At 36.6% G+C, this 27,910-nt stretch overlaps 2 protein-coding genes and 2 long non-coding RNA genes across 8 annotated transcripts in view; 2 read left to right on the top strand and 2 right to left on the bottom strand.

Annotated features, from left to right (window-relative positions):
- Positions 1 to 18,765, bottom strand: part of LOC309504203 — an 87,360-nt gene extending 68,595 nt beyond the window's left edge. Inside the window, exons 1-2 of the long non-coding RNA XR_014208013.1 lie at positions 18,484 to 18,765; positions 7,787 to 8,024 (exon numbers count right to left, since the gene is read on the bottom strand). This is a non-coding gene — a long non-coding RNA (uncharacterized lncRNA). The remainder of the gene's footprint in view (positions 1 to 7,786; positions 8,025 to 18,483) is intronic.
- On the top strand, positions 161 to 11,838 carry tlx2 (T cell leukemia homeobox 2). 4 transcript variants are annotated; one of them, XR_014207961.1, is made up of 4 exons: positions 174 to 1,407; positions 7,817 to 8,054; positions 10,682 to 10,915; positions 11,460 to 11,838. XR_014207961.1 is itself a non-coding variant. In XM_082177127.1 (4 exons), the coding sequence occupies exons 1-4, from the start codon at positions 927 to 929 to the stop codon at positions 11,469 to 11,471; spliced, it is 912 nt and encodes a 303-aa protein (XP_082033253.1). In that variant the 5' UTR covers positions 216 to 926; the 3' UTR covers positions 11,472 to 11,833. The 4 variants fall into 4 exon arrangements, 3 of the variants coding, with proteins under 3 accessions (XP_082033252.1, XP_082033251.1, XP_082033253.1); XM_082177127.1 differs by having other exon boundaries at positions 216 to 1,407; positions 10,735 to 10,915; positions 11,460 to 11,833; XM_082177126.1 differs by lacking the exon at positions 11,460 to 11,838 and having other exon boundaries at positions 161 to 1,407; positions 7,820 to 8,054; positions 10,735 to 11,450.
- On the bottom strand, positions 12,207 to 15,463 carry LOC309504202. Its single transcript, XR_014208012.1, has 3 exons — positions 14,515 to 15,463; positions 13,369 to 14,470; positions 12,207 to 13,233 (listed from the first exon to the last, which is right to left on the bottom strand). It is a non-coding gene; the product is annotated as an uncharacterized lncRNA (long non-coding RNA).
- A 3,836-nt stretch (positions 18,766 to 22,601) lies between the features above and the next one.
- npm1b (nucleophosmin 1b) overlaps positions 22,602 to 27,910 on the top strand; it is a 31,271-nt gene continuing 25,962 nt past the window's right edge. For both annotated transcript variants that reach the window (XM_082177132.1, XM_082177133.1), the window contains exons 1-3: positions 22,602 to 22,700; positions 23,116 to 23,198; positions 23,744 to 23,863. In XM_082177132.1, coding sequence (XP_082033258.1) covers positions 22,652 to 22,700; positions 23,116 to 23,198; positions 23,744 to 23,863 — 252 coding nt within the window. In that variant the 5' untranslated portion in view covers positions 22,602 to 22,651. The remainder of the gene's footprint in view (positions 22,701 to 23,115; positions 23,199 to 23,743; positions 23,864 to 27,910) is intronic.

Genomic DNA, 27,910 nt, shown 5'->3' with positions numbered 1-27,910 from the left:
GCTTCCTTCAGGTTGGTTACACCACACTGACTTTAAATTTGGAAAAACAAATATTGATATCTAAAAACAAAATCACTTCCCAGCTTATTTTTGAAAGAAACAACAATATACGATTTAGCCAAACTACTTACGTAAACGCTTTTTAATAATTCTGCTACACTGCTCTATTTTCTAGAAACATAAAACATTTTATTTTTAAACGCGAGCTGTAAAACAACAGCCATGGATAAGGGGAAAAAAAATAGAAGCGGGTTCTTTAAGAGAGGGGTGCGGGCGCGAGGCATTGTCTCTTTACAGAAGCGCGCGAGAGCCAATGGAGACGAGCGTGACAGAGTTTGGGCAGAAGGGGTTTGTCTCACCTGCTCGAAATCACTTCAAGAGGAGCGTGAACAGGACATTTTCAGTTCACGACAATTAATACGCACGTATCGGACAGTTAACACTTCACTTTAGATAACAGTGATGAGCTCAAGTCTGGGCCGCGCGCCTTTCTGAGGTACAGCACCACTCCAGAAACGCGTCGTTCTGTTTGCTATACAACTTGGCAACTCGGCAACTCATCACTCCGGGATTTAACAGTGAGCGCGGAGCCCTTTCTACTGGCGAGTTGCTGTTTTAGGCATAATCATGGAACTGATAAAGAGCCAGACGCAATGCAAGAAAGTGTTGGATAACGTTGATTTAATCGCGAAGGAGTCAAAGTGATTTCTGATCTTCACAGTTTTTGTGCATTAAATGGCAGCGATATAAATTGCACGAGTTCTGAGCACTTCAAGGAAGAATATTTGTTTTTGTTGTTGTTGTTTTTTTTTTGTTTTTTTTTAAATACAATTTTATACGTCTGGGAATAAACCGTATTGCGTTGAAGTTTTAGGAATTAAACATCTCAACCCTCCAAGCTGTGAGTAAAAGAACGAGCCACCACGATGGAGCACACGGGGATCGAAGAGGTGAACCAGACCCACCAGCAGCACGAACCCATCAGTTTTGGAATAGATCAGATTCTCAATGGTTCCGATCAGCCGAGTAGTTGTATGCTACCGAGCCGAACCGGCGACCCGGACTATGCGCTCGCGCCGAACGTCTACGCCAACGGCTACAACAGCGTGTACAATCCGGCCTGTTCGATGGCGGCCGGACTGGCAGGTCACTACAACGTAAACATGAACATGAATGTGAGCATGAATATGAACGTTAACGTGAACTCAGGGAATGCAGGCGGTGTCATCCGCGTCCCGGCCCACAGACCCATGCCACCCGCAAATCACCCGCCGACAACAGCCCATCCACCGGGCATCGCGGCGGGGATGCCCACCATGCCCACGATACCCAGTATGGGCAGTCCCGCCAGCTTCTCGTTCCCCTGGATGGAGAGCAGCAGAAGGTTTGCGAAAGATCGGCTTACCGGTAAGACTTGATTATATTTACAGCGCTGTTAGAAAGTAGGCTATATAGCCTACTAATAATGACCAACATCAACGAAGACGGACATTTCATTTGTTGCTGACTTTTAAGGTCGATGTTATCTGCTACAATGAGAACATTGTTTCATTAGCTCAGAAGTACTGAATGAACAACCCGGTCACACTAAATGCGTCTCTATAGCACGCATTGTGTTTATCGTGCAATTTATACGCGAAAATTAGTTTTTACGTGCATAGGATACGCATGGGTACGTTTAGGGTAGGTTTAGTAGAGATTTGGGGTGTGTGTGTATTATTATTACGTAATAAAGTGCGTATCAAATGCACGCGAAAACTGCGTATCATATGCACGTAAAAACTAATTTTCGCGTATAAATTGCACGATAAACACAATGAGTGCTATAGAGACGCATTGTCATGAATGAACGTCTTTTATTATCAAGAGACAGACAAAAATCTACTTGCTGATTAAACTTAAATTTCTGCATGCAGATTTTCCAATGATTTCCCATAAATTAAACCCATACATTAATATTAATAATAAAAATGTTGTTGTAAAAACAACGGCATTTCAATTAATAGCAGAATATATTTCATACCGAAATTCATCAAACACACAGACTTTAAAAAAAACAACAACAACAACAACAAAAACGCTACGGTATTTTATTATTAAAATTCCTTACATGGGCCTAGTATTTTACTGCTCCTTTTAAAAGAGAAGAGTAAATCTCAAGATTACAAGAATAAATAATATTATTACTGTAAGAAATAAATTAAAAACATCACAGCAGAAATTGAAAGCTGAAAGCCTATTTTCAGGCCCACATTTTCCACTGAGATATTTTCTTTGACTGCCGTTTGTTAAAGACATATTTCAATGCATTACGATCTTTAACCATTCAAATGTAATATTCACGTTTCAATACAATAACATATATTTGCATATAAAATAATTCTATATGCATAAATATTATATTTCAGCCTAACAGAATTTTCAAGATTATTTTTCTGGAGCCAAATGAATTTCAATTTAAAATAAATGCCTTCTACCTTTAGTCTAGAAGATTAATTCTGTTGCCATTATTTAGGTTGATGATTTGTTGTAGTTTTACCCGTTTCTTTTTTCTCTTTTCTTGCTAAAACACTTGAAGTGTCACATCTCTGCATCGCGCTTGAATTAATATGGGAAATCCTCTAAACCCTGCTTTACCCGCGACACATCTGAAATCAGTAACACTAGACAATCCATTAAACCAGCACGCTCACAATAATTCAGTTTTATTTGAGACAGCACTGTTGCACCAGCATCACCTCGGCCTGTAGATATTATACGTGTGTATTGCTCATAAAAACACAGTGGCTTTCAAAATCACGATTTCTTGTGGAATGGTTTTATGACACCGTCACGTCTATATTCTTGAGCTACTGTCTCTCTGGGCCATTAGAACAAATGAATGATGATCCTGTGGTTGCAGGGAGCTAAATGTTGCCAGTATGTCACAGCCAGTAGTAATGCGTAATGGCATGTTGACAAATCGTTTTAATCTACGCAAACATAATACCAATAGAGATCCGACAGAGGACGATTTTGGATAACATTTCCAAGTGGGACGGGAAAAAAAGCATGCGTTTCTGAAGAATAGCCTAGCCTGTGTATGATTACAGAAAAGGAAACGATGATATTTCATTTTTGTTAGATTAATATTTGTGTTGGCCTATTATTGAGATTTATTAATCTTTTTGTTTATTACTTTATATATATATATATTTTAAATGTATATTTTGATGAAGCACATTCCAGATAATAAATAATAAGAAAAAATAGGCTATGCATGACGTTAGCCGGACGTCTGTAGCCGAAACATCCTCCTCCGTTTTCCGTTTAGTCAGTTCGCGTCTTCAAATGACGTCACTCATAGTCAGACGAAAAAGAAGAATATGGATTTCTGCGCATTAAATATTCAGAATTCCGCTCTATTCTCATTCATTATTAAAATGAGAGAATGATATGTCAAGTGCAAATGCTCTTTTGTAAATATGCTTATCAATTTTACTCATAGTCACTTTGGGCCACTCGTTTATTATATTTTATTTCTTCCGTGCCTTTGAATTGCGGATATAGAAGTAACGCAAGGCCTATTTCAGTTTTGTTTTTTAAATAAATTAAATGTACAGTATATATAAGTATATAAACATTAGATGATGTGAAAAACACATACATATCTATATACATATAAATACAAAATAATAACTGTTTGCTGAAACCATAAAAAATAAATAATAAAAATAACATAATTTGCGTCTAACACCTTAAATGCTGTTTTTTCATTTTCAAGAAATTTAGACTAAATTATACCAAACATTAAAAGATATATAATAGTAGTTTTAACATTGCAATTAATTAATCCAAACAAACCAGAGCCACTTCGTCATAATGCGCATAGGCCTTGTTGTAAAGTCACGATGCCTGTCTGGAATAGGTTTATCTTTTTCCAGTTATTTTCACCGTCAGCTTGAATTGCATGTCTGCATTTCACCACAAGTGTCACGGCGCGTATAGGTGCACGGACAGGCCTGAGACTCGATATGCACTGCAGGCCGGACATATCATGCCGAATTGGGAGGCGATGAAAGGCTATACCACATGTTCTTTTGTTAATTGACTCCTTGGCAGTTTGCAAGTTTATAAAAATCCAGAAATGCATAAACAGATCAGTCGCTCTCAAGTCAATAAACACAGGTGCTCTGGCGATGGTAACGGCGCGCGGCCTTTACGCACGGCTTTTCTGTTCCAGTTAACAGCACTGGTGACAACTACGACGTGCAAAGAGCTATATACAACTCTGTAAGCAAAATGACTGCTGTAATAGACCATTTTAAAATATACACAATGCCAGAATCTGCACTGACACAAGAAAAACGAACGTATCCTATAATTCAAACTTCTGTTTAGTGCTTGTATTCGTTTCCGCGCGTGCTCTGAAAAGGCATTGCAGCCACTTGCACTGATTCACATAACAGTATATTCATCAGTAGGTAAATCTATTTGTGTTACCGCTGGTGGGGGCTATTGGGTCCAGCTGCATCACAACATGGGGCAGGTGATGGTCGTAATCTGATATCACTGGCCTTGGAGAAATTGCAAAATGAAATTGCATGTGGATGCCCCTCAATCTGAAATGACAATAATGATCTTTCCCACCCATAAATACAAATGATTATGAAACTGAGAAGAGGCCGTGTAGCCATGGTGACAGTGTCTGAAGGGACGACGAGGCTCTCGAGCGGACGGTTTATGGCTTTTCCTGACAATTATTCTATTTTATTCGATATTTCAATTCCCATCATGAGGGGAAATTTAAAGGCACATTCTGTTTTGCCTCACTGCGCGTAAATAGCGACAAATGCCCATGTTATATTTCAATATCGCGCTTTGAATCCATTACATGTATATTTATTAGATTTCTACAAAGGTAATATTCGCAATGGGAAAGGCAGGCGCTGTCGCATGAAGGTGATATCACGTATAACTGATTTTATTACTGGCCGCATATTCTCTAAGGCAAGCTTTGATTTTTTGATGTGCTCACCATAAATTTTATTACACAGACTTATCATTTAGAATTCCCTCTGCTGTCGAGAGTGAATACGGGGATTGTTTTTGTTTCCATTTGACCCACATATGTATCTGCGGAGGAGTGTTTCTGGGACATTTATTATTAGTTTTGTTCTGCAATCTGCACACCTGACATATAGTAGAAAAGAAAAAATAACACCGATCAAGTAAAAGCTGTGACATCACATCGACAGAAAAAAAAAAAAACATAGCAACGCATGGAGACAAAGTAGCCTATATCATATACCTATATAAAAATAAAATAATATAATTAATTTCTCTTCATAATTTTGATGCCAAACGCTCTAGGATCAGACCGAATATTATCCGTGTGCGTAATTGATGATGACGCGTGCGCCTGTCACTCAAGATCAGCGCTTTAATTAAAAGCAATCAAATCCAATTACGCACAGGAATGAAGAGTCTATGCGCTTAATCCAATCAGAAGTCTTTTTACTAGCTTGTCTAATAAAATATGACAAATAAACTAATGATATGGGTATAATGTTCTGATCAAAATAAAATATCGAAATAAATACAATTATGACACTTTTTATTTTATTTGATCAGTTACTCAAATAAAATGAAGCTGCATGGACCAAAACAGATTCAATGTCAGCCTGACCTTGTGTCAGGAATCCCAGCGTGACTAGTGTGTGAACTGTTGAGAAGTTCTTCAGAGAGCAGCAGTGAATCTTCAATTACACAAGAACGTGAATGAATGTAGTTGAGTAGTTGACATTTACAGATCTTGAACATGGTATTATCTGAACTCCAACCTGCCAAACTGAAAAAAAATACCTCTCTGTCTTCACACATGGCCAGCCAACCATTGCAAGACCCAAGTTCAGACACAAGGATCACAGAACACTTGGTCAAAGGTCACTCGCTGTGTTTACTCAAAAACAGGGTTTATACTCCAATTATTTGTCATAGTCCAATTCCGTAATTTCATCTTTTCCCTTTTATTTTAGGATAGTCATACTATACAAGTTATTCTGTCTAAACGAACTATATAATTTAAAATAATTATCTAGGACATGTAATGTTTAATCTCTCCCTTTTACGTTTTCTTTTCACAAAATTACAATTCATACACACTACACTGTCCATGTAAACATTTTCTTTAGATGATCCATATTAATTTGGGATTCCAATGCAACACGGAATCAAACAGACAGATTTTTTTTCAATACAGGAATTACCTATAGGGACATGTCTAAATGTAAGAATAATATACATTCTGTGTGTGTGTGTGTGTGTGTGTGTGTGTGTGTGTGTGTATAAATACACATAAATACACATACTGTGTTGGTTTAATAATAATACATTAAATACATGAAATATTATAATATTATATTAACAATGATATATGAACATAATTTATATATTTATATTCAGGGGTGTAACCTCATATACAGACATGTGAGGGACAACATTCATGGTTGATAATATGGATTTTCCATGGTTGATTCTTATATGATATTTGGTCTATACTTTATTCCTGAATATGTGGTTTCATCCTTGTTTGTATTCATCAAATGGCGATGACAGTTTGCCACACACACTGCTTATGTATAAGAGAGGGAGAGTCATCATCCATTTGCTGTCTGAAATGAGTAAATTAATGTCATTGTGCACACTGCATGATCTGTGATTTATATATGCAGCAGTTTCCTCGTTTGTTTCATTCAGGTCCAAAATACACATACACTATCCAGCTAACATCAGGAGAGCCAACACTGTTCTTGGACAAGCAAAACATTAAAGGTTTGACTCAATTGACCCAATTTGTTACCCTTTAATGGAAAGGTCTCACCATGTCGGGAAATCATTTTATGGTCCAATTAAGGACTCCAAAACACTGTTTCTGATATATATATAGTCTTACCAGTTGATATAATCCTCATACTTTTATAAAAGGTAACAGCATTTAGGAAACACGTTTCTTTCAAGGTGTTTATATCACTCATTCACAGCTGATTCCACAACTAACACTAGTAGCAAAAAATAACAGGAAGGAGGGGAGAGGTGAAAAAAAGACATACAAAGAATTCTGTATACAAAAATCAAGACCTCTGTTGTAAAACCATGAATAGCTAATGCATAATACAGAAGGAGTGAATGAGAAATGAACCCGAGTTCACTGCTGCTGCTGCAAGCACTTTATGAAATATAATGTGTCCATGTGCTGAAGTTTAAAACGGTCGCGTTCGGAGGTAACCATAGCAACGGTGCCCGATCGAACGCTCAGTTCAGTTCTGGAAAACGAGTCACAAATAGAAATCACATAAAACTTGTACGTTTTGTTTAGAACGTCGTTAAGAATGTTGAATGACTCATTTTGATGTTCATTTATATCTTTCAACCAAATTAAATGGGCCTAGGCCAACATATTTCAGAATATAGGCTATATATTTATGACCCAGTTTAATTCTGACCTGACCATGGATTTACTTGCACTGTTATGACGGTATAGCTGAAGACTTTAAAACATACAATAAATACATTTTAGAATTAAAACTTTGAAAATTGGCTTTTACAAAACAAGGGAACACTTTATGCCTAATAATCATTTTCAAGTTTTCAAACGTAATTTTCATCAATTAAAATATTATTAAAGGATAGGTCTACAATTATTTTCACGACATTACATTATCTTATGTAATTCTATATTAAGCATTATTTAGGCCGAATATTATTTGGCTTACTGAAAGTGTTAACGAGTGCAAATATTTTTCACCTTTACTCACGCCCAGACTGTGTTTTTCAGCAGCTCTTTCACCGTTCTCCGTGACACGACGGATCGGTCACCCGTACCAGAACCGAACTCCGCCGAAGAGGAAAAAGCCGCGCACGTCGTTCAGCCGCGTGCAGATCTGCGAGCTGGAGAAGCGCTTCCACCGGCAGAAGTATCTGGCGTCCGCGGAGCGCGCCACGCTCGCCAAGGCCTTGAAGATGACAGACGCTCAGGTCAAAACCTGGTTCCAGAACAGAAGAACAAAATGGAGGTGAGTGAAAATATACGATTATAAATGCCTTGTTTTGTCCAATCCCAAATCAGTCAAAATGTTGTTTTAATAAAAGAAAGAAGCGACAATAATACCTAGCCAAGAATATATGTAACACCTGCACTTTCACAAATTAGAAATGAGCACAACCAACAACTTTCTGCTGACTTTTTTTTATTTTTTCCCCAATATTATTTGAAATCCAATTTATTTTTTAACAAAATTTGATTACCACGAATTTATGCACAAATTAAAAAAAATGTCCTTCTATTAGAAATGAAAACTTTATCTTTGAAAATTGCATAAAAAATAAATAAATTGTGGTACCTTATATTGCCTTTATTGGTATTAATTTACAGTTACTTAGTCATAGTTGTGTTCACAACATAGCTTATATATATATATATATATATATATCTCAGAAACAGTGTTTTGGAGTCCTTAATTGTACACACACACACACACACATTTGGCAATACATGATTAGATTTCCCAGTAACAGCTATAATTTAGTCAGAAATTAGTTTAAGTGAAAGGGGCATTTAGGCAGAGTGGAAAATACTTTGAATCTGCAGAGGTTTGCATTTTTATTTGTTTATTTATTTTCCATTGGACACCAATTGCCTTGACCAAGCAGAAACCTTGAAGCTCTTAAAAGGCTCTGTGGAAACTTGCTGTCCATGCAGTACAGAACCTATACTTCTGAATAATTGAGAGCATGTCCATCCTTTCCCCATAATTTACATTTACATTTTACATTTATTCATTTTACATTTATTACATTTATTCATCATAATCTACTCAAGCTTTTGCTGTTGGCTCTTTTGGAGCAAATAAGTGCCCAATCTAATTAAGAGCAGGCTTACTTACCTTTGGTTTTACCAACAGGCAATAGGCAGACAAGAGCTGGCTGAACGTGATTTATTTATAATGAAGCTGAGTCATGGCCTTTCACAAATAAAAATGTATTATGGTCGTTTCAGCCTACTCATCAATATTTATGGAGCTCAACTTAATTCAACAATTATCTGTATCTGATGAAAGCTGCTGGGAAACATTCATTAGCCTGGTCCTTCTCTGCACTGTTGAATTTGCAGTGCCTCTTAGGAATTAAATTCTGGTAAATCTTACTGGATACCAACCAAACCCGAATATCAATTGAATTTAACAACACTGAATCTCAAAATGAATTCAGATTTCCGAGAGGCCTCTATGAAAATCATACAGTCTAAAGACCTCATCTTCCATGACCAAATCTGTCCACCATGAGGGTCTAAATGGTTGCTATACCTGCCGCCCGGCGTCCATTAGCCACACACATGCAGCTAAATGCATGACTGTAATGCGATTGCGCTTGGCTCATTTGATCACAGGCTTGTTACGCGTACAATCGACACACAAATACATCCTTCATCCTCAAAAGTGTCTCTAGACTAGTCGAATATTATACATCACGACTAAACTGGAAAACCTGACGGGAAATGCAGCACTCATTTGTTTTTAGCTGTTTTTCTTTGCATTTTCCATGCTGTAAGATCACACTTGAACCATTTATCATCTTAAATGTGATAAAATATTCAAATATGGCATTATACATAAATGGTACTTGTATAACTTAGTTTAAAAAAATATTTAAATATATATGCATTAAACGACACTTATAAATGTCTCAAAAAATATGTTGGAAAATGTGCAGTTTTGTTACTGTAAGGAGCCATTCATATCCTTAAAATGCTTTTGTTGGTGCAACCTAGTTACACTGATCATTTTTTGCCTTTTAACTGATTTTTAAAAACATTTGTAACCATTTGTTTTCTGCTTCGCTCACTCTTAGAAGAAAAGGTTCTAGATAACTTTAAAGGGTTCTGTCAGGCTCTTCATATAGAACCTTTCAGGGGTTTCCACCATTTAATGGACTTAGTTTTAATACATTTTTTATTTTATTAAATTTCATGAATTAAGAAGTGTGTAAACACATTTATCACTAGAAAAAAATGTGAAAGAACCAGTAAACATGAAAGTACTATGCAATAATTTAAGACTGGTTCACTCAAAAATGTAAATTCTTTTTATTTATTCACCCTCATGTTGTTCCAAACCTGTATGACTTTCTTTCTGCCTACAGTTTTTTTTTTTTTTTGTGTGTCCTTACAATGAAAATCACAGTGATAAAAGCAGTGAGGAACGACACAAGGGTGATTAAACTCAAGATTTTGAATGTTTGAGTGAACTATCCCTTTAAATTAATGCAGCTGATAAAAAGATTAATGATGTTCAATCTATCAAAGTATATCTCAGGTCCCCGGACCAATAAAATAGGATTTATTCATTGTTTTGTCACGTACTGTTATCTAATCTAATAATATTCACATCTGTTATGCTGACAGCTCCAATAGGCTCCTCATGTGTACAGTCAAGGCATTATTAAATGTACAGTACCATTAACATTCACATGTTTCATTCAAAACGACTTTAGTCATAACGCACATATTGTTATTTTTCACAAAGGCATGACATCTCTTTTGTGTATGTGGAGAGCTCAGATCTCTCAAGGTAATTAAAACCAGCCTAGGACCTGCACTAGATAAACATGTTAGTTGACATAATCCACTTTTGTATTTGAAAAGGGGCTCTGTCACTGCACATCATGTTGACTTCAATCATGCGTCTCTGATGACAGGAGGCAGACCGCTGAGGAGAGAGAGGCTGAGCGACAGCAAGCCAACCGTCTGATGCTACAGCTCCAACAGGAGGCCTTTCAGAAGACCCTGAGTCAACCGCTCCAACAAGACCCTCTCTGCCTACACAACTCCTCGCTTTACGCCCTGCAGAACTTACAGCCGTGGGCCGATGACAACAAGGTGACGTCCGTCACCTCAGTCGCATCTGTGGTCTGACCCACAACTCTCATGTGTGCTAGTTAATTGAGAAAGGATTTTATAGTACATTGTAGGACACCAATTAGTCCTTAATTTGGGTGGATCTCTCACATTCTCACTTGGACTCACGAGCGGCATACATTTTTTTTTTTTTTTTTTTTTTTTGTGAGATCTTGCTCTGTAAAAACGTATTTTCCAATCACACATGGAAAGAATCTATTCAATTCCAATGATTTTTGACAGGATCACCTTTGAGCCTGGGATAAAAATCGCTAGAGCAATTTCAGAAAAAAAAAAACAATAACAGATTAAACCGTATTTTTTGTGTATTTGTTTGTTTATCACTCAAGAATTTTTCAGAAATGTGCATATTTAAGTCTTGGCGTGGAGCAAAAACCATAATGTATTCTCAGTTAAAGTGGAAACCAAACAAACACAAGCACACCCAGTTTACATTTTCATTCCCACCTGAATCTGACTGGTCATTTTGCTCGACCCTTATACATTCTCGTTCCTCTTTCTTCAGCTACCCATCTAAGAGAGGGACGGGCTATGTCCTTTCCAACCCCAAAACCGCAAAGCTGTCTGATGAATTTCACCCATCAAGACGGCTGTCTACGTGCCGTTTGGCATCAAGGAGACTGACTCAACCCCAGACTCGTTCATTCTTGTTCTTTTTATTTGTGTTTTTTTTTTCCCCTTTGGACTTTGTAAGATGTGTTTGTGATGCATGTTCTCTACATTTCTTGTATGAAGAGATGGACTAAAAACTGTTAGTTCTTTCAAGCTGGAGTCCTTCCTAAAACGCACTTTGGAAGCAATTATGGAGGCGCTCTCTCTGGATTCTTCATGACGTGACGTTTAAAGGTGTTTTATATTAAAAAGAATCGTGACTTCTAAGACTATTCTTTTTCCTCCTCTGTGAAATTATTTTTAGAATAATCTCCAAGGTGAAGCGTGTCATTTTTGCACAACAGAATAGACGATTCCAGAAATAATGGCAGAACAGCTGCACGCAATTGGTTGAGCCAATGTTGGCGTGTTGGGCTGATCGGGATAGCACCACCACAGTTTTTATAACATTTGGGGAAATCAAATGGCTTATTTTAAAGGGATATTTCACCCAAAATGTTTAATTCTGTCATTAATTACTCACACTCATGTCGTTTCATCTTCAAAACACAAAGATCTTTTTAATGAAATCTGAGAGCTTTTTGTCCCTCCATTGACAGCTACGTCACTACCACTTTGACACTTCAAAAAGTTCATAAAGAGATTGTAAAACAAATCCATATTGAGTGGTTTAGTCCAAATTTTCTGAAGAGACACGATCGCTGAAGAACAGATTTAATTTAGGCTTTTGTTCACATTTAAACATTGATCAGCAGACATAAAGAGAATCTCAACCGAACCTGTTTGACGAGCGAGAATGAACCTCATTGGTTCTCGCTGAAGCTCAAACGTGCTGCGTAATTCGAGAATGAACCTCATTGGTTCTTGCAGAAGCTCAAATGTGCTGCGTAACACGAGAATGAACCTCATTGGTTCTTGCAGAAGCTCAAACGTGCTGCGTAACACGAGAATGAACCTCATTGGTTCTTGCAGAAGCTCAAACGTGCTGCGTAACACGAGAATGAACCTCATTGGTTCTTGCAGAAGCTCAAATGTGCTGCGTAACACGATAATTAACCTCATTGGTTCTTGCGGAAGCTCAAACGTGCTGCGTAACACGAGAATGAACCTCACTGGTTCTTGCGGAAGCTCAATGATTCACGTAACACGAGAATGAACCTCATTGGTTCTTACTGAAGCTCAAACGTGCTGCGTAACACGAGAATTAACCTCATTGGTTCTTGCGGAAGCTCAAACGTGCTGCGTAACACGAGAATTAACCTCATTGGTTCTTGCGGAAGCTCAAACGTGCTGCGTAACACGAGAATGAACCTCACTGGTTCTTGCGGAAGCTCAATGATTCACGTAACACGAGAATGAACCTCATTGGTTCTTACTGAAGCTCAAACGTGCTGCGTAACACGAGAATGAACCTCATTGGTTCTTGCAGAAGCTCAAACGTGCTGCTTAACACGAGAATGAACCTCATTGGTTCTTGCAGAAGCTCAAACCTGCTGCGTAACACAAGAATGAACCTCATTGGTTCTTGCGGAAGCTCAAACGTGCTGCGTAACACGAGAATGAACCTCACTGGTTCTTACGGAAGCTCAAACGTCCTGCGTAACACGAGAATGAACCTCACTGGTTCTTACAGAAGCTCAAACGTCCCGCGTAACACGAGAATGAACCTCACTGGTTCTTACGGAAGCTCAAACGTCCTGCGTAACACGAGAATGAACCTCATTGGTTCTTGCGGAAGCTCAAACGTGCTGCGTAACACGAGAATGAACCTCACTGGTTCTTGCGGAAGCTCAATGATTCACGTAACACGAGAATGAACCTCATTGGTTCTTACTGAAGCTCAAACGTGCTGCGTAACACGAGAATGAACCTCATTGGTTCTTGCAGAAGCTCAAACGTGCTGCGTAACACGAGAATGAACCTCATTGGTTCTTGCGGAAGCTCAAACGTGCTGCGTAACACGAGACTGAACCTCATTGGTTCTTGCAGAAGCTCAAACGTGCTGCGTAACACGAGAATGAACCTCATTGGTTCTTGCAGAAGCTCAAACGTGCTGCGTAACACGAGAATGAACCTCATTGGTTCTTGCAGAAGCTCAAATGTGCTGCGTAACACGAGAATTAACCTCATTGGTTCTTGCGGAAGCTCAAACGTGCTGCATAACACGAGAATGAACCTCACTGGTTCTTGCGGAAGCTCAATGATTCACGTAACACGAGAATGAACCTCATTGGTTCTTACTGAAGCTCAAACGTGCTGCGTAACACGAGAATGAACCTCATTGGTTCTTGCAGAAGCTCAAACGTGCTGCTTAACACGAGAATGAACCTCATTGGTTCTTGCAGAAGCTCAAACCTGCTGCGTAACACAAGAATGAACCTCATTGGTTCTTGCGGAAGCTCAAACGTCCTGCGTAACACGAGAATGAACCTCATTGGTTCTTGCAGAAGCTCAAACGTCCTGCGTAACACGAGAATGAACCTCACTGGTTCTTACGGAAGCTCAAACGTCCCGCGTAACACGAGAATGAACCTCACTGGTTCTTACGGAAGCTCAAACGTCCCGCGTAACACAAGAATGAACCTCATTGGTTCTTGCGGAAGCTCAAACGTGCTGCGTAACACGAGACTGAACCTCATTGGTTCTTGCAGGAGCTCAAACGTGCTGCGTAACACGAGAATGAACCTCATTGGTTCTTGCAGAAGCTCAAACGTCCTGCGTAACACAAGAATGAACCTCATTGGTTCTTGCAGAAGCTCAAACGTGCTGCGTAACACGAGAATGAACCTCATTGGTTCTTGCAGAAGCTCAAATGTGCTGCGTAACACGAGAATGAACCTCATTGGTTCTCGCACGTCAAGTGAACATGCTTGAGCTTCCGTTTACCACTTATTTGTGAATAGCCTAATTTCAATCTTATTTGTTTGAATAGCTTATTTGTGAATAGCCTAAATTCAATCTGTTCATCAGATAAAGCGATCGAGTCTCTTTAGAAAATTTCATATGGATTAGTTTTACAGTCTCTTTATTAACTTTTTTAAGCATAAATGTGGTAGTTGCATAGCTGTCGACGGAAGGACAGAAATCGTTCAAGATTTCATCAGAAAGATCTTCATTTGTGTTCTGAAGATGAACGAAAGTCTTACCGGTTTGGAACGACATGAGGGTGAGTAAATAATGACAGAATTTTCATTTTTGGGTGAACTACCTTTAAAATTAGTAAGCAGTTACACAGATCACTTTTCATTTTACTACATATTTTTAGTCCAAATCATTATTCATCAATGATAATTGAGTGCAGTTTTATACAGAAAACAAGTTCTTGACACGTATTTTGAAAGCATTCATCACCCATGTCCACCCAGACACCGTAGGGGCGTAAACAACTGATAGGATCTCTGTGAGCCGAAACAGCAGTCAAAACAGGCCATCGCATTGGTTACCACAGAGGAGTGATATACACGTAACACAGGGAGGGGACGTGGAATCATAGCAGTTTTATTCACAGTAAATGAGCCTTTACATTCTGTTCTACACACGACTGCATCTCCCAGGAAATGCTAAAGCATAAACCGATTATGGCTCTCCACAGTAGAAAGAGCCAGCCGTTGACTGGAACACAACATGAACAACGGGAACAATAATACTGTTGGACTTGTGAGATTAGCTCATTTTAAAATTCATTACGCATAATCATGATCCAATTTAGTTATAGGGAAGGTGAATTAAACATTACAATCTTGGAAATTGCTTCTGAAATTATAGAAGACATTTAAATCAAGTACACACACATTTTGTTTTCATGTTTATGGGGACATTTTAGGGCCCCACGGTGACACGAGTCCCCGTGAGTCTGTGTGCATTCAGGTTGTCCCAACCGGGTTTGAAAAACATGTACACACACACACACACACACACACACACACACACACACACACACACACACACACACACACACACACACACACACACACACACACACACACACACACACACACACACAGTATAATTTGGGGTCAGTACGATTTTTCTTTTTAGTAAATTGATACTTTTATTCAGAAAAGATACATTAAATTGATCGAAAGTGTCAGTAAATATATTTTTATAGAAATAACCTATTTCAAATAAATGCTTTTCTTTTGAACTTTCTCTACATCAAAGAATCCAGCAAAAAAAAAGAGCATGGTTTCCACAAAAATATAATTTATATGCTTTTATCCACACGATTTTTCTCCAAAGCAACTTACATTGCATTCAAGATGCAATGTATTATTATATTGTTTAATATTAATGTTTTCAGCATTGATAATAATCAGAAATGTTTCTTGAGCAGCAAATCAGCATATTAATGATTTCTGAAGGATCATGTGACACTGAAGACTGGAGTAATGATGCTATGATCAGTTTTGATCACAGGAATAAATTACATTTCAAAATATAGTGAAATACTAAACAGTTATTTTAAATTCACAATACAATCACCACAATATTACTGTTTTTACTAGCCTTGGCGAGCATGAGAGACGTCTTTCAAAAATTTTTTTTTTTAAAACATACCAACCCCAAACTTCTGAATGGCACATATTTAAAAAACTAGATTTCATTAGAATAAAAGTAAAGTATAATATTTTAAGCAATCTTCTGATCAAACCTTCCTTTGTGTATTCATTCTCTTCTCTTATAAAGTGGTTCAACTGTTTCAGACTATACCATCTAAGCAGAAGGACAATGTCTGTTTTAGCCATCACACACTCCTGTTTTGTTTAGCTAAGTTTGATGCCATCTCGCCTGGTTAAGATCCTGTCAGTGTGAGTCGGTCGCCGCGGTAACGCCTCTCCGACCCTCATTTCCTCCGTCAGTCTTCCAGCCGCTTTCATCTTCCTGTCTTATTCTGCCGCTGCGACGTGACTTGGCTCATTTTGCTGAAATTCCTTTCGGTCTCTGTTTTCGAAAAATCTCTATTGTGTTTGGCCGCAGGTGCTCTGAGCTTCTCTTTCTCCTCCTGATGTGCCTGATGTTTTTGTTGTTTTTTGCCCTATCTACCTGAGGGCCCTCACCTCATCCAATAAAATGTTGCCACACAAGATGAGCGAGAAGCGAGAGGTTAAAGAATCACACTTCCTATCTCACTCAATGTTCCTAGACAGGCTCCGGTTTATCTCACAGACGCTACAAACCAATATGACCTATATGGCCTCCACTTCTTCAGATTACATCAGATGTCCAACAGTTCAAAGATCCAACTGCAATTTCCAAACACAACCAGAAGAATAAACACAGTCCTTAAAGATATATACAAGACTAACAAAGGGCCGGACATACCAGAACAGTGAAAAACACAATGCATCATCCATACATCTCATGTCATCTATGACAGCTCCATTTGGCAGCTAATGCAAGTAAAAAGACTAACATATCAGCCAATATTAGACATTTTGAAACCGTTTTTTTTTTTTTTTTACTCCTGTCTTGCTATATCTTAGTGTGCTGAAAATAAACTGTATCGACATGTATTATTTTTAATCTTATATAGATGAAGTGATGTCTATGTGTCTAGTCACTCAAATCTTCCGAAAGAATTCAATAAAAGACAACATTTATTTTATCAAGCGAAGAATGACATACTATGGAACAATCGCTATACAATTTAATGTAGCATAAAAAGGCTTTTTCACACAATGTCGGGTCGTCAAAAGCATCACCATAGGAAAGCAACACACACAAACAACTGATAAACCTGCAGTTACTGACACATCTGAATTGCCGATCTGCTCATCTGCGTTTGTGAACATCAGATAGCTGGTTCTCTTCTAGAAAGCGATACAGGTCTGCAAAAACATTCCTGTGAAAGTGAGAACGTAGGAAAATATCTAAGAACTGAACTTCTCATCATTATAATAAAGTACAAAAGACAGGCCTTTTAACCCTTTAAAGTGTGGCATGAAATAATAGCCTGAAAAATATTTTTTATTATACATTTTTTTTACATGAACAGTTAATTGAACCTTTAAGACAAAGTGGTTTTTTTTTTTTTTTTTTTGATACATCAGTCTTTTGTGGCTCATATTGTGTGAGAATATGCAGCTCAAATTCGAGAAGGACAAACAACTCAATTTTATTCAGAGGCCCAAACTGGGCAATAATAGTCAATTTGGTGCAGAAGTTCTTATGGCCAAAAACTTAAGATGAAATTCTGATAGCTTGTAAATTAATGTAAATCAATTAGATATTTGTAACAGCATAGCAGACTTTCATAAAATGCATATTAATATCAGCAGTCTCCCAATAATGTCTTAATAAGATGTCTTAGTTTTATGATCAAAGATCTGTAGCAAAATAAACACAATGCAATACAATGATGATTGAGAGGTATCCAGTTATGTATCTTTCATATTAGATACATTTTAACATGATTTTTTTTTTTTTTTTTTTTTTTTTTTTTTATTGGATACAATCAAGTAAACCTAAGTTGGTTCAGTTCAGAAAATTCTGAAATATTACTAACAACAATATACAAGTTATTGTTAAGTTTACTTTATAAAAATCAGTAAAGATTTCACAGCAAAAAGACGTGATAATCTGGCGGCTAGTAGAGAAATGTATACATAAATATTGTACTGTGTGTTTCAGCCATTTCTACTTGATTTCAGCACTGACCCTTAAAAAACATTGAACATCCACTATGCAATTTCATTTCAAAAATTACCCTGAATTAAAAAGAACATGTAGGCTATATGTTAATAAATACCCCATACTAAACATGACTATAAATTGAAACTCTCCTTTTGAGTGTTTATGAGAAAGAATTGAAAGTGTTGGCAGGAGCCAGAGACTACAGAGAGCTCTGAGTGTGTTTTGGGGTGTGTCGTCAGACCAGCATGTCTGTGTGTGTGTGTGTGTGTATACGGGTCACTCACGTTAAAGTGCTGCTGCCTGTTTAGAACGGGTTTCTTTCAAGATGGCCCTTTTCACCAAGCGCCTGCATGAAGGGTGGAACTGGAAGTGGTTATCTTCGTCGTTTGTTTTATGGCTGTCACCTCTAACAAAGCAAAAAACCTTTGTTCTTGTGAATAGGAAACCAAGTAAATCCTCTGAAGAGTTTAATAAATAGTCGTAGAGCGACATGGCCTAGTCTGAAACACGAGGCGTCCGTTGCCTCAGCCTGGCGCGTTCGAATCGAAGCTTCGAACACTTTACGAATCTTTTGATCTTTCGAATCAATGCTTCGAAGAAGTGGCGTGCACAGACAGAAAGGGCAAAAAAAGAAGAAGAGTTCCTTGTTTATTTTTATCCTTTCTCTCCTTGGCATTCTATGTTGATACAAGAATGCATAACACATCAAACTAAAATTGGGAAATTATGATAATATTACTAAATATTCAGTGAGAATCAAGTAGGTAATTATGAGGAATTCATGTTTAGTGTTGTTGATGTTGTAAATTTTATGTATGTATTATATGCATGAAAGTGTTATCATGAAATAACACTTTACAATAAAGTTTCATTAGTTAAATTTGTTAACGAACTAATAATAAACTGCACTTCTACAGTATTTATTAATCTTAATTAATATTAATTTCAGTATTTACTAAAACATTATTAAAATCAAAAGTTGGAGGCCTATTTGTTAACATTAGTTAATACACTGACTGTGACACAACATGAACAAACAATTAACAGTCGTATTATTATTAACTAAGATTAACAAATAGCCTACCGTAACAAATGTGGTTGCTAATGGTTAGTTCATGTTAGTGAATAATAAACTATGAAATCAAATATATAAATTCCTTACAATTTAGAGTTGGACATGGACTTAAGATTTCATTTCACTAGATGTATTCCCCAAGCTAATAACACTTGCTATGGCCTTGCATTGGATAAAAACTATGACATTAGTGGCAATGGTGTATTGTATTGTTATTTATTATAATATTTATTATAATAATAATTATTATTTAAATTTATCAGAGAGGCACACAATACATTTTGAGACAGAGGGGGCACTCTCCCTTTAATTACTTTGGTCATAAATTCAAGAATAATTTAAGCAATTGTATGCCTATTGTTTATTTGAAAGAATCAAAAGTTCAGTTTTTAACTGGTCGAGGCTGATATGGGATTTAGAAAGTAGCCTAATTATAATAAGTAATCCAATACCGTTTAGAGAGAGAGTAATTAGTACAGTAATCTAATTACACTGTTGAAGATGTAATTAGTAGCTAGTAATTCATTACTTTTTTTTGAGTAACTTACCCAACACTGTACTGATCTCAGTTCAGTTTTATAATTTATGTTCATAAAAATTGTGCAGAGTTCCTATAAATGTCTTAAAATTCCACTTGTTAAAGTGTTTACAAGTTTCTTGGTAAACAAAATAAATGCCACACATTAATAAATTACTAGTCTACATATAACATATATAGCCTACAATGTATCTTTATTGGAACTCATGGCTAATATAATAACTGATCTCTAATCAGTTTTATAATTTATGTTCGTAAAAAAATTTTGTAGAATTTTTACAAATTGAAAATTCCAATTGTTAAAGTGTTACATAATAAGTGCTATAAATTCATTAATTACTGCATAGCATATTACATAGACAGTTTATGTGTGATGACATTGATTACAATAGTTTTCGTTGCATTTTCGCTTTAACCAGCAGATGTCCTCAGCGTGGAGAGTTTCAAGCATTTCGACACAGTGAATCACTACCTCCTCAATGCAGTAGCCTACTTTGTCTTTAACAGTTGTTGGGACATTCCTTCAGTCTTTACCAGTAGACTACAAAGCCAAAGGTATGGACTTTCACAACTACTTCAGCGTTCTAGTCAGTATATGGGGAGTTATGCGCACCTATACATGAGAATGCAGATTATCACTATGTTTTAAGGCTGCAAATTGATTAAAACAATGAATAATGATCTCTGTATTAATTATTTTGAGCCTGCTGAAATGTTCCTATAAATATATTTTCCCACTGTGCATTCTGAATAATAAATAGGCAAAATATTATGTATTCATATATTGCAGCATATGAAAATGATATGCATATATGCTCGTCTTCAGGTTTTTTTTCTCTCTCTTTCGGACATTTCATACCTGTTGGGTTTACATTATTTAATGAAATTGACTATTAAAAGGATTGCTTGTGTGTGCTGGTGTTTATTCCAGTCTTTTAAAATAGTTGAATAAATGAGTGCTGGCGAGGTGCCTGTAATGATGTTAGATAGGCTAGGCTATTTAATCAACAACTACACAGCGTAGAGGAGAATGACAGTCAACTACTTTGAATATTATAGCATTTTGGGCATGAACATGTAAATAGTGAAAAGATTGACATTGCAAAATGACACCGAATAATTAAAATATTTAATCAAAAATGTTCGTGGTTTCTACTGATGTTATTCATCTGTTCTCACACACTTCAGCGTCGCGGTCACTAGTTTAGACCAACACTGACACCCTGTGGTGATTTTTAACACTTGCTGCTTTCTCAGATCGGTTTGGGTTGGATTAAAACTTCATGTTCCAATAAATTTGGAAAATTCTGCACACAGTAGGCTAGGCTGAACATCAGAATATACCTTCTCCTGTCAATAAAAATGGCCACATTTTTAAATCTTATTGCGGATACTCATTTTAGTGTTTGTTCAACTCATTGACCACAGTAGGCCTACATTGAAAGTAAACATAACCGGAAAAAAGTGAGACGTACTATTTCCAAGCGGAAGTGCGTCACGAACATCAGTGCAAGTGGTCCATTGTGAGCCATAGTAAAAAAAAAAAAAAAAAAAAAAAATTAAATAAATTTGTGAGCCATAGTAGCCTACTTTTTTTTTTTTTATTGAACCACACAACAACAAGATACATACTCTAGCAGAGGAACAAAAAAAAAACAACAACAATACAAACGATTACAGTAGGGGCATATTCAGAAAAAGAACCGAAACCAGCCACATATACAAAAAACAAACAAAAAATAAATAAAAAAATAAATAAAAGGGAGCTATAAAATAACCTGTACAACAACCTATAGAAACAAAGGAGCAGTACATCACTCATAGTACTCGTTTTATTCATAGACAGTAAAATAAATGTAATTAACACTCGCCATTTTTAAACGCCCTCTTTGTAAAACCCCGCCCTCTCAAGACTTGTCAGCCAACCCGATTTCACCAAACCCTGCCCGAAAATGATTGACAGGCTTTTCTGAATGGCTAAAAAGAGCAGCCCATTTCTGTTTGTCTGATCTTGCTTTTTCAACAGTCCCAATTTCCTCAATATTTCATTATTTCAGAAATATTTCATATTTCTATCTGTGAGGTGGTTGAGACATTTTATGTATGAAAAATCACACACAGCGCCTTCTTTCAAAATGCAAAGGATATTTTCAATTGGTAAAATATCCAGTTCACATTAGGTCGGCACCTACTACATTATAGATCTTTATTAATTTATTTTTCTATTGCTTTTAATGTCCCTTGATGATTTTTTTTTCTTCTGTTGGAAATTTTGATTTGAAATGTTTTGTTATACTTTGTATAAACTTGATATTCAACGAGAAACCCAATGGGACTTGATATATTACCCATGGCCATTTTATTATTGTTTTTTATTTTTTAAGCAACGCAGCAATTTATTATGTTTTGGTGAAAGATTAGGAAGACAATCATTTTAAAAACAACAACAACAACAACAAAAACAACATCAATACATAATAATAATAATAATGTGTCATTATTGTTATTATTTAGGATGAATGTCAAATTGCATTAAATCATACATCTAATTATAATGAAACATTTAGCTAATTATCATAAATAAATAAAAAACAGGTATATTTGGCAAAAAACGCAGAGGCAAATATACCGAATATTTTATTATGGGGCGTCATCTGGCGGATAAACGTGGTACTGAAAGCAAGAAAAAGAAAACAAAGAGCAGTTTACTGATGCACCAATGGTGCATGCTATTGGATGATACTTCCAAAAGCCCGCCCACTTTAGCACTCTCATTCGTCCATTCAATTGTCAATCACACGCCGGAACTACGATTAACAGGACTTCTGTGGCGCAAAAAATGGAGGATAACATTAAAGACATCAGCCGACCTCAGATGTATTTGTTCGGTGAGCTGAAATAAACCCTCATGTTGCATAATCATATATTTGCGATGATCAATAATATACCATCATGCAGTACATCATATACATGCGTCTGCTGCAGTATTGCAGTGTAATAAAAGAGTTGTGGCTAATGCAGCTAGCCACATGTCTTTGTTAATAGCTTTATGTTTATACAATTAAATGCTATTTTATTTATAACGTATATTAATAATATTAAATCAATATTATTTAAAATATATTAAGGACTATGAGTATTTCTTTTCCTCTTTTGTTTGCTATGATCTCGTGTCAACAGCCTGTATAAAGGAGGTTGTGTATAATGTGGGATTGTTGATCGTTGAGAAGGGTTTTTCCTTAAAGTTTGCATCATGTTTACAACATTGTTGAATAAAACACAAGTTTTGTCGTCTTGCTGTAGGTTGCTCGCTGAAAGCAGATAAGAAAGAGCACAAAGTTGAGTTGGATGATGATGAGTCTGAACATCAGCTGTCACTCAAGGCGGTGAGGAAGATGAATTATTAAAACTACTCAATAATAACACAGATATTCAGTCCTGCATGGAATAGTTTAAAGATAAATGTGGAGTTTGTGAACTGATGTTTACATTCTTTTCTTTTCTATTGTAATCTATAATGTTATCATGTGATGTAGCACTTTTCTTCTGTTTTGTTCTCCTTATCATTTTCCATATGGGTTTTTAGACCCTAATTAATCTTAACTCCTGTAAAAATGCATGATTATGTGAAATCAGCAGGTGCGGTGAGTTGGTTTTATTTAACTCTGAACTCTATTCTATTCTAAAACATTCTATTCTGATCTGTTTTATACATTATGTTCTATAACATTGCATATAGTTCTATAATATTATTGTCATAGTATCTGTAGAATTATCCGCTTGGACTAGATCTAATGGGAATTTTGTTGTCAGAATTCCTCATCATTGTGCAAGTGATGCATATTATGGATGCGTTATTTAAATAGCCTGTAATCTCTCATGAACAAAGCAGTTTCCTCTCTCACGCGCACGTCTTCACCTGTGTTCTCAGGTGTGTTTGGGTGCAGAGGCGGAGGATAAATTCCACACCGTGGAGATGGAGGGATTGACTTACGATGGCAAAACGACCAAAATCACTCTCGCTGTCCTGAAGCCGTCCGTTCTGCCTTCTGTAAGTGTGCTAGGCTCCATTTCTGTAGAGTTTTATGTCATGAACATAAACCTCTATTTGTAGTCATTTATCTAGTCCTGAATGCATCATTCAAAAGTTATTCTACTGCAGATTGGATACTGTTATTAATTCAGTGATCATAATTTTCTTGATTCCAATGTACAAGCTGGCCAATGTAAGAAAGCTTCGGTAACACTGTGATGTGCAGTGTCCTTTAAATGTTCATTTTTGAGTGAACTATCCCTTTAATTGTATAATTACAAGGACACCTTCAAACAAAGTGTAACCAAAGGTTCCTTTAATTGAGAGAGTTTTACTTCAAAACACGTTTTGGTCAAAAAACAAAATCAGTTATTTGGCAGAGAAATAAATATTGCAGGTGATATTACAAGTTTACCATAATTCATTTTGTAAAACAAAAAGGAAATGCGGTAACACTGTACAATAAGATTTAATTTGTTAACATAAATTAGCCTAACTATTAATTAACATGAGCTAAGAATGTAAAAATACTTCTAAAACATTTATTAATCTTAGTTAATGTTTATTTTGACATTTACTAATACACAGTATTACATTCCAAAGATCGATCTATCTATCTATCTATCTATCTATCTATCTATCTATCTATCTATCTATCTATCTATCTATCTATCTATCTATCTATCTATCTATCTATCTATCTATCTATCTATCTATCTATCTATCTTCCTGTCTGTCTATCTATCTATCTATCTATCTATCTATCTATCTATCTATCTATCTATCTATCTATCTATCTATCTATCTATCTATCTATCTATCTATCTATCTATCTATCTTCCTGTCTATCTATCTATCTATCTATCTATCTATCTATCTATCTATCTATCTATCTATCTATCTATCTATCTATCTATCTATCTATCTATCTATCTATCTATCTATCTATTATTATAAAAGTTGTATCTGTTAATATTATTTAATGGACCTATTCTAACATGAACTAACAATGAACAGTTGTATTTTTATTTACTAATATTATCAAAGATTAATACATACTGTAACAAACGTGTAGTTAATGCATTGACTAGCGTTAACTAAAATGGCCTCTTATTCTAAAGTTTAACTGAACCAGCCAAGTGTTGTTATGCCGTCAATAACACTTTGAATGTGGATTTATACTGTGGAGGGATTCCTGTTCTGGGTGTTTTATGGTATTGGAAGAATGTGTCTAATAAAAATTCCAGCTGTGCCGAGGCTGGTCAAGTTGTGATTGACAGATTGTTTATGGAAGGGGCTGGGCCATTGTTGCATCATCAGGACAGCAGACACAAGCTCTCCATGACATCAGCACATATTCGCCTCTGTTTTATATCAGCTATGGAAAACATGAGCATTTCCAAAGAAGTGGGAGGAATCTATGTTTTATGGCTCAGTGCGAACAGAACGCAGAATCTGCAACTCTATTTGTGTTCAGATAAATACAAACTTGGTGGTATGATTAGCCTATCACAGTGGCTGGAGTTTCAGGAATTTTAATGTTGGCGTTTTGACCTTCTTCACACCTTGTGGTCAACGAGTTTAGAGCATGTTTGTAAGCCCTTTTCTTTTTTGTGTGTGTAATTTTGACCCTGTCTGTAAGATCTTGGAATTTATTCAGTTTACGCAATCCCCAAAATTAGAAAACGCCCCAGGATATCTGACTCAAAAAAAGAGTCAAGCAATAATTGTACCTCAATTACAAGGTTTTGTCTTGATTGCTCGGGAGACAATCAACTCATCAGTCAGCGTTTATGTTGAAACAGATCATCTGAGATGATTTTGGACGTGAGGGATTGTTCGCCATTCAGCGTAATTACAACAGTTAAATAGCTGTCATTTAAAGCATTAAGCAGACCATCGCGCCCTCAGCTGTTTACATCTGGTTGCCATCGATGCAAGTGCCGTTGCCTGGTGCAGTGGAATGTTCATTCAGAATTTTTGGCCGTGGCTTGCATTTCGCGAGTTGTGCAATTGTGTACTGATATTTAGCTGTAGGCCTGTCTTAGATGTACTGGCATGGAATGATCAGGATGGCTCCCAGTCATGAATTCTTTCTGGGAAACAAATTTTGTTTGGTTGTTTGTGGCGGGAATCATTTATCATCTGATTTTGCACAAAATTGCCAGATAAACAACAAGTAGCCTTGATTAGTAGTGCATTTTTTAAAGGGTTAGTTCACCCCAAAATTAAAATTATTCCATAATTGAATCCCCCTCAAGCCATCCTGGCTGCATATGTCTTTCTTCTTCCGACTTTCAGTCGGAGTTATGTTAAAGGGGTGGTATAATGCCCTATTCACAAGATGTAAAATAAGTCTTTGATGTCCCCAGAGTGTGTATGTGAAGTTTTAGCTCAAAATACCTCACAGATATTTTTATATAGCATGTTAAAGTTGTCACTTTTTGAGACTGAGCAAAAACGCACAGTTTTTGTGTCTGTTCCTTTAAATGCAAATAAGCTGGTGCTCCTGGCACAGGGGGCGGAGCTTCAACAGCTTGCACTCACACAGACATGCACTGAAAATGTCAAAATCTTTTAGCCTTTTATGTTCAAACCGGAGTCAGACAATGATGGATAGACTCAAGAAGAAGTGACAACATGTAGAAGCAACAGGACAATTCTGAATGGTTAATTGATACATTTATGTAGCAGAGTTAACTATCTTTTAGTCATTGATTAGCATATTCTGTCATGATAATCTATAAATCGTGTTCCGGGGGCGGGGTTTATGTAAATTTTAGGGTTGGTGATGTCACTAACCCCGGAGGAAGCTTGTGTAGTCCCTACCAGCCGTTTGTTGTAGTCCTTAAAAAGCAATTTCTTTAAAAGCAAATATCTCCCTTTGCTTTGAACTTTGAGTGTTTTTTATGCTCAAACAGCAACATTACACTCTAACTAAAGTTAGAAAAATGAAATCATAATCAACCACGCCTTTAAATAATATCCTGGCTCTTCCCAGCTTTATAATGGGAGTGAATGGTAACTTGGATTTTGAAGCCCTAAAAAGCGCATCCATCCATCATAAAAGTAATCCATACAGCTCCGGGTTAATAAAGGCCTTCTGAAGTGAAGCAATGCATTTTTGTAAGAAAAATGTGAATATCCATATTTATAACTTTATATAATCGCTGGCTTTCCGCGAGTCTAGTTCCAGTGGAAGATTGACCTCTGACCTGACGCATGACGTATTTCTTACAAAAATGCATCGCTTTGCTTCAGAAGGCCTTTATCGAAGCTTTTTTGGGCTTCAAAATCTCAGCCACCATTCACTCCCATTATAAAGCTGGGAAGAGCCAGGCTATTTTTAATATAACTCCGATTGTATTTGGCTGAAAGAAGGATGGCTTGAGGGGGAGTAAATTATGGGATAATTTTCATTTTTGGGTGAACTATTCCTTTAAGACACAACAATTTACATTACCGTTTAAAAGTTTTGGTTATGTTTTTTAAACAAGTGTTTTATACTCACAGAGGCTACATTTATTTAAAAATACAGTGGAATAAAAAAAAAAAAGTCAAATTGCTAAATATTATTACAATTTTAAATATCTGTTTTCTATAAATGATTGTTATGGCAAACTAAGCTGAATTTTCAGCATCATTACTCCAGTCTTCAGTGTCACGTGATTCTTCAGTGTCATGTGATCCTTCAGAAGTCATTCTAAGGGTGTGTTCACACATGGCAGGTTCGGTTCGATTAAACCAACCCCCGGGTGGGATTATCTGAATGTGTGTGTGAACGCTGCGGTGCGAACCCTGGTGCACACCTGACAAGTGAACCAAGACACACTTTTTTTAGGTTTCCAAATGAAGTCTGGTGTGGTTCAACTAAAATATGCATGCAACATAGACCAAAGACATCTGAACGAACCAAAAACAGGATGTGATGTCACAAGATGCGACCCTAAAAATCAAAATGCTCAAGCATACCTGGCTCTTCTCATCATAGGCTCTATGTTGCCCGTTTCAGTTCAGTAAAGGTGTCGGATCTGCCGTCTCCTCGCAGCAGATCTTCATTTGTGT

The sequence above is a fragment of the Leuciscus leuciscus genome (assembly GCF_965113295.1).
Source record: "Leuciscus leuciscus genome assembly, chromosome: 8".
NCBI classification, from domain to species: Eukaryota; Metazoa; Chordata; class Actinopteri; order Cypriniformes; family Leuciscidae; genus Leuciscus; species Leuciscus leuciscus.
This window is presented reverse-complemented; position numbering and strand designations above follow the sequence as displayed.

Excerpts from the sequence above, each read along its gene's own strand:
- tlx2 (XM_082177125.1), top strand. The coding sequence starts at position 927 with ATGGAGCACACGGGGATCGAAGAGGTGAACCAGACCCACCAGCAGCAC. Across the intron at positions 1,408-7,816 it reads TGCGAAAGATCGGCTTACCG|CAGCTCTTTCACCGTTCTCC; the intron begins GTAAGACTTGAT and ends TGTGTTTTTCAG. Across the intron at positions 8,055-10,734 it reads AACAGAAGAACAAAATGGAG|GAGGCAGACCGCTGAGGAGA; the intron begins GTGAGTGAAAAT and ends CTCTGATGACAG.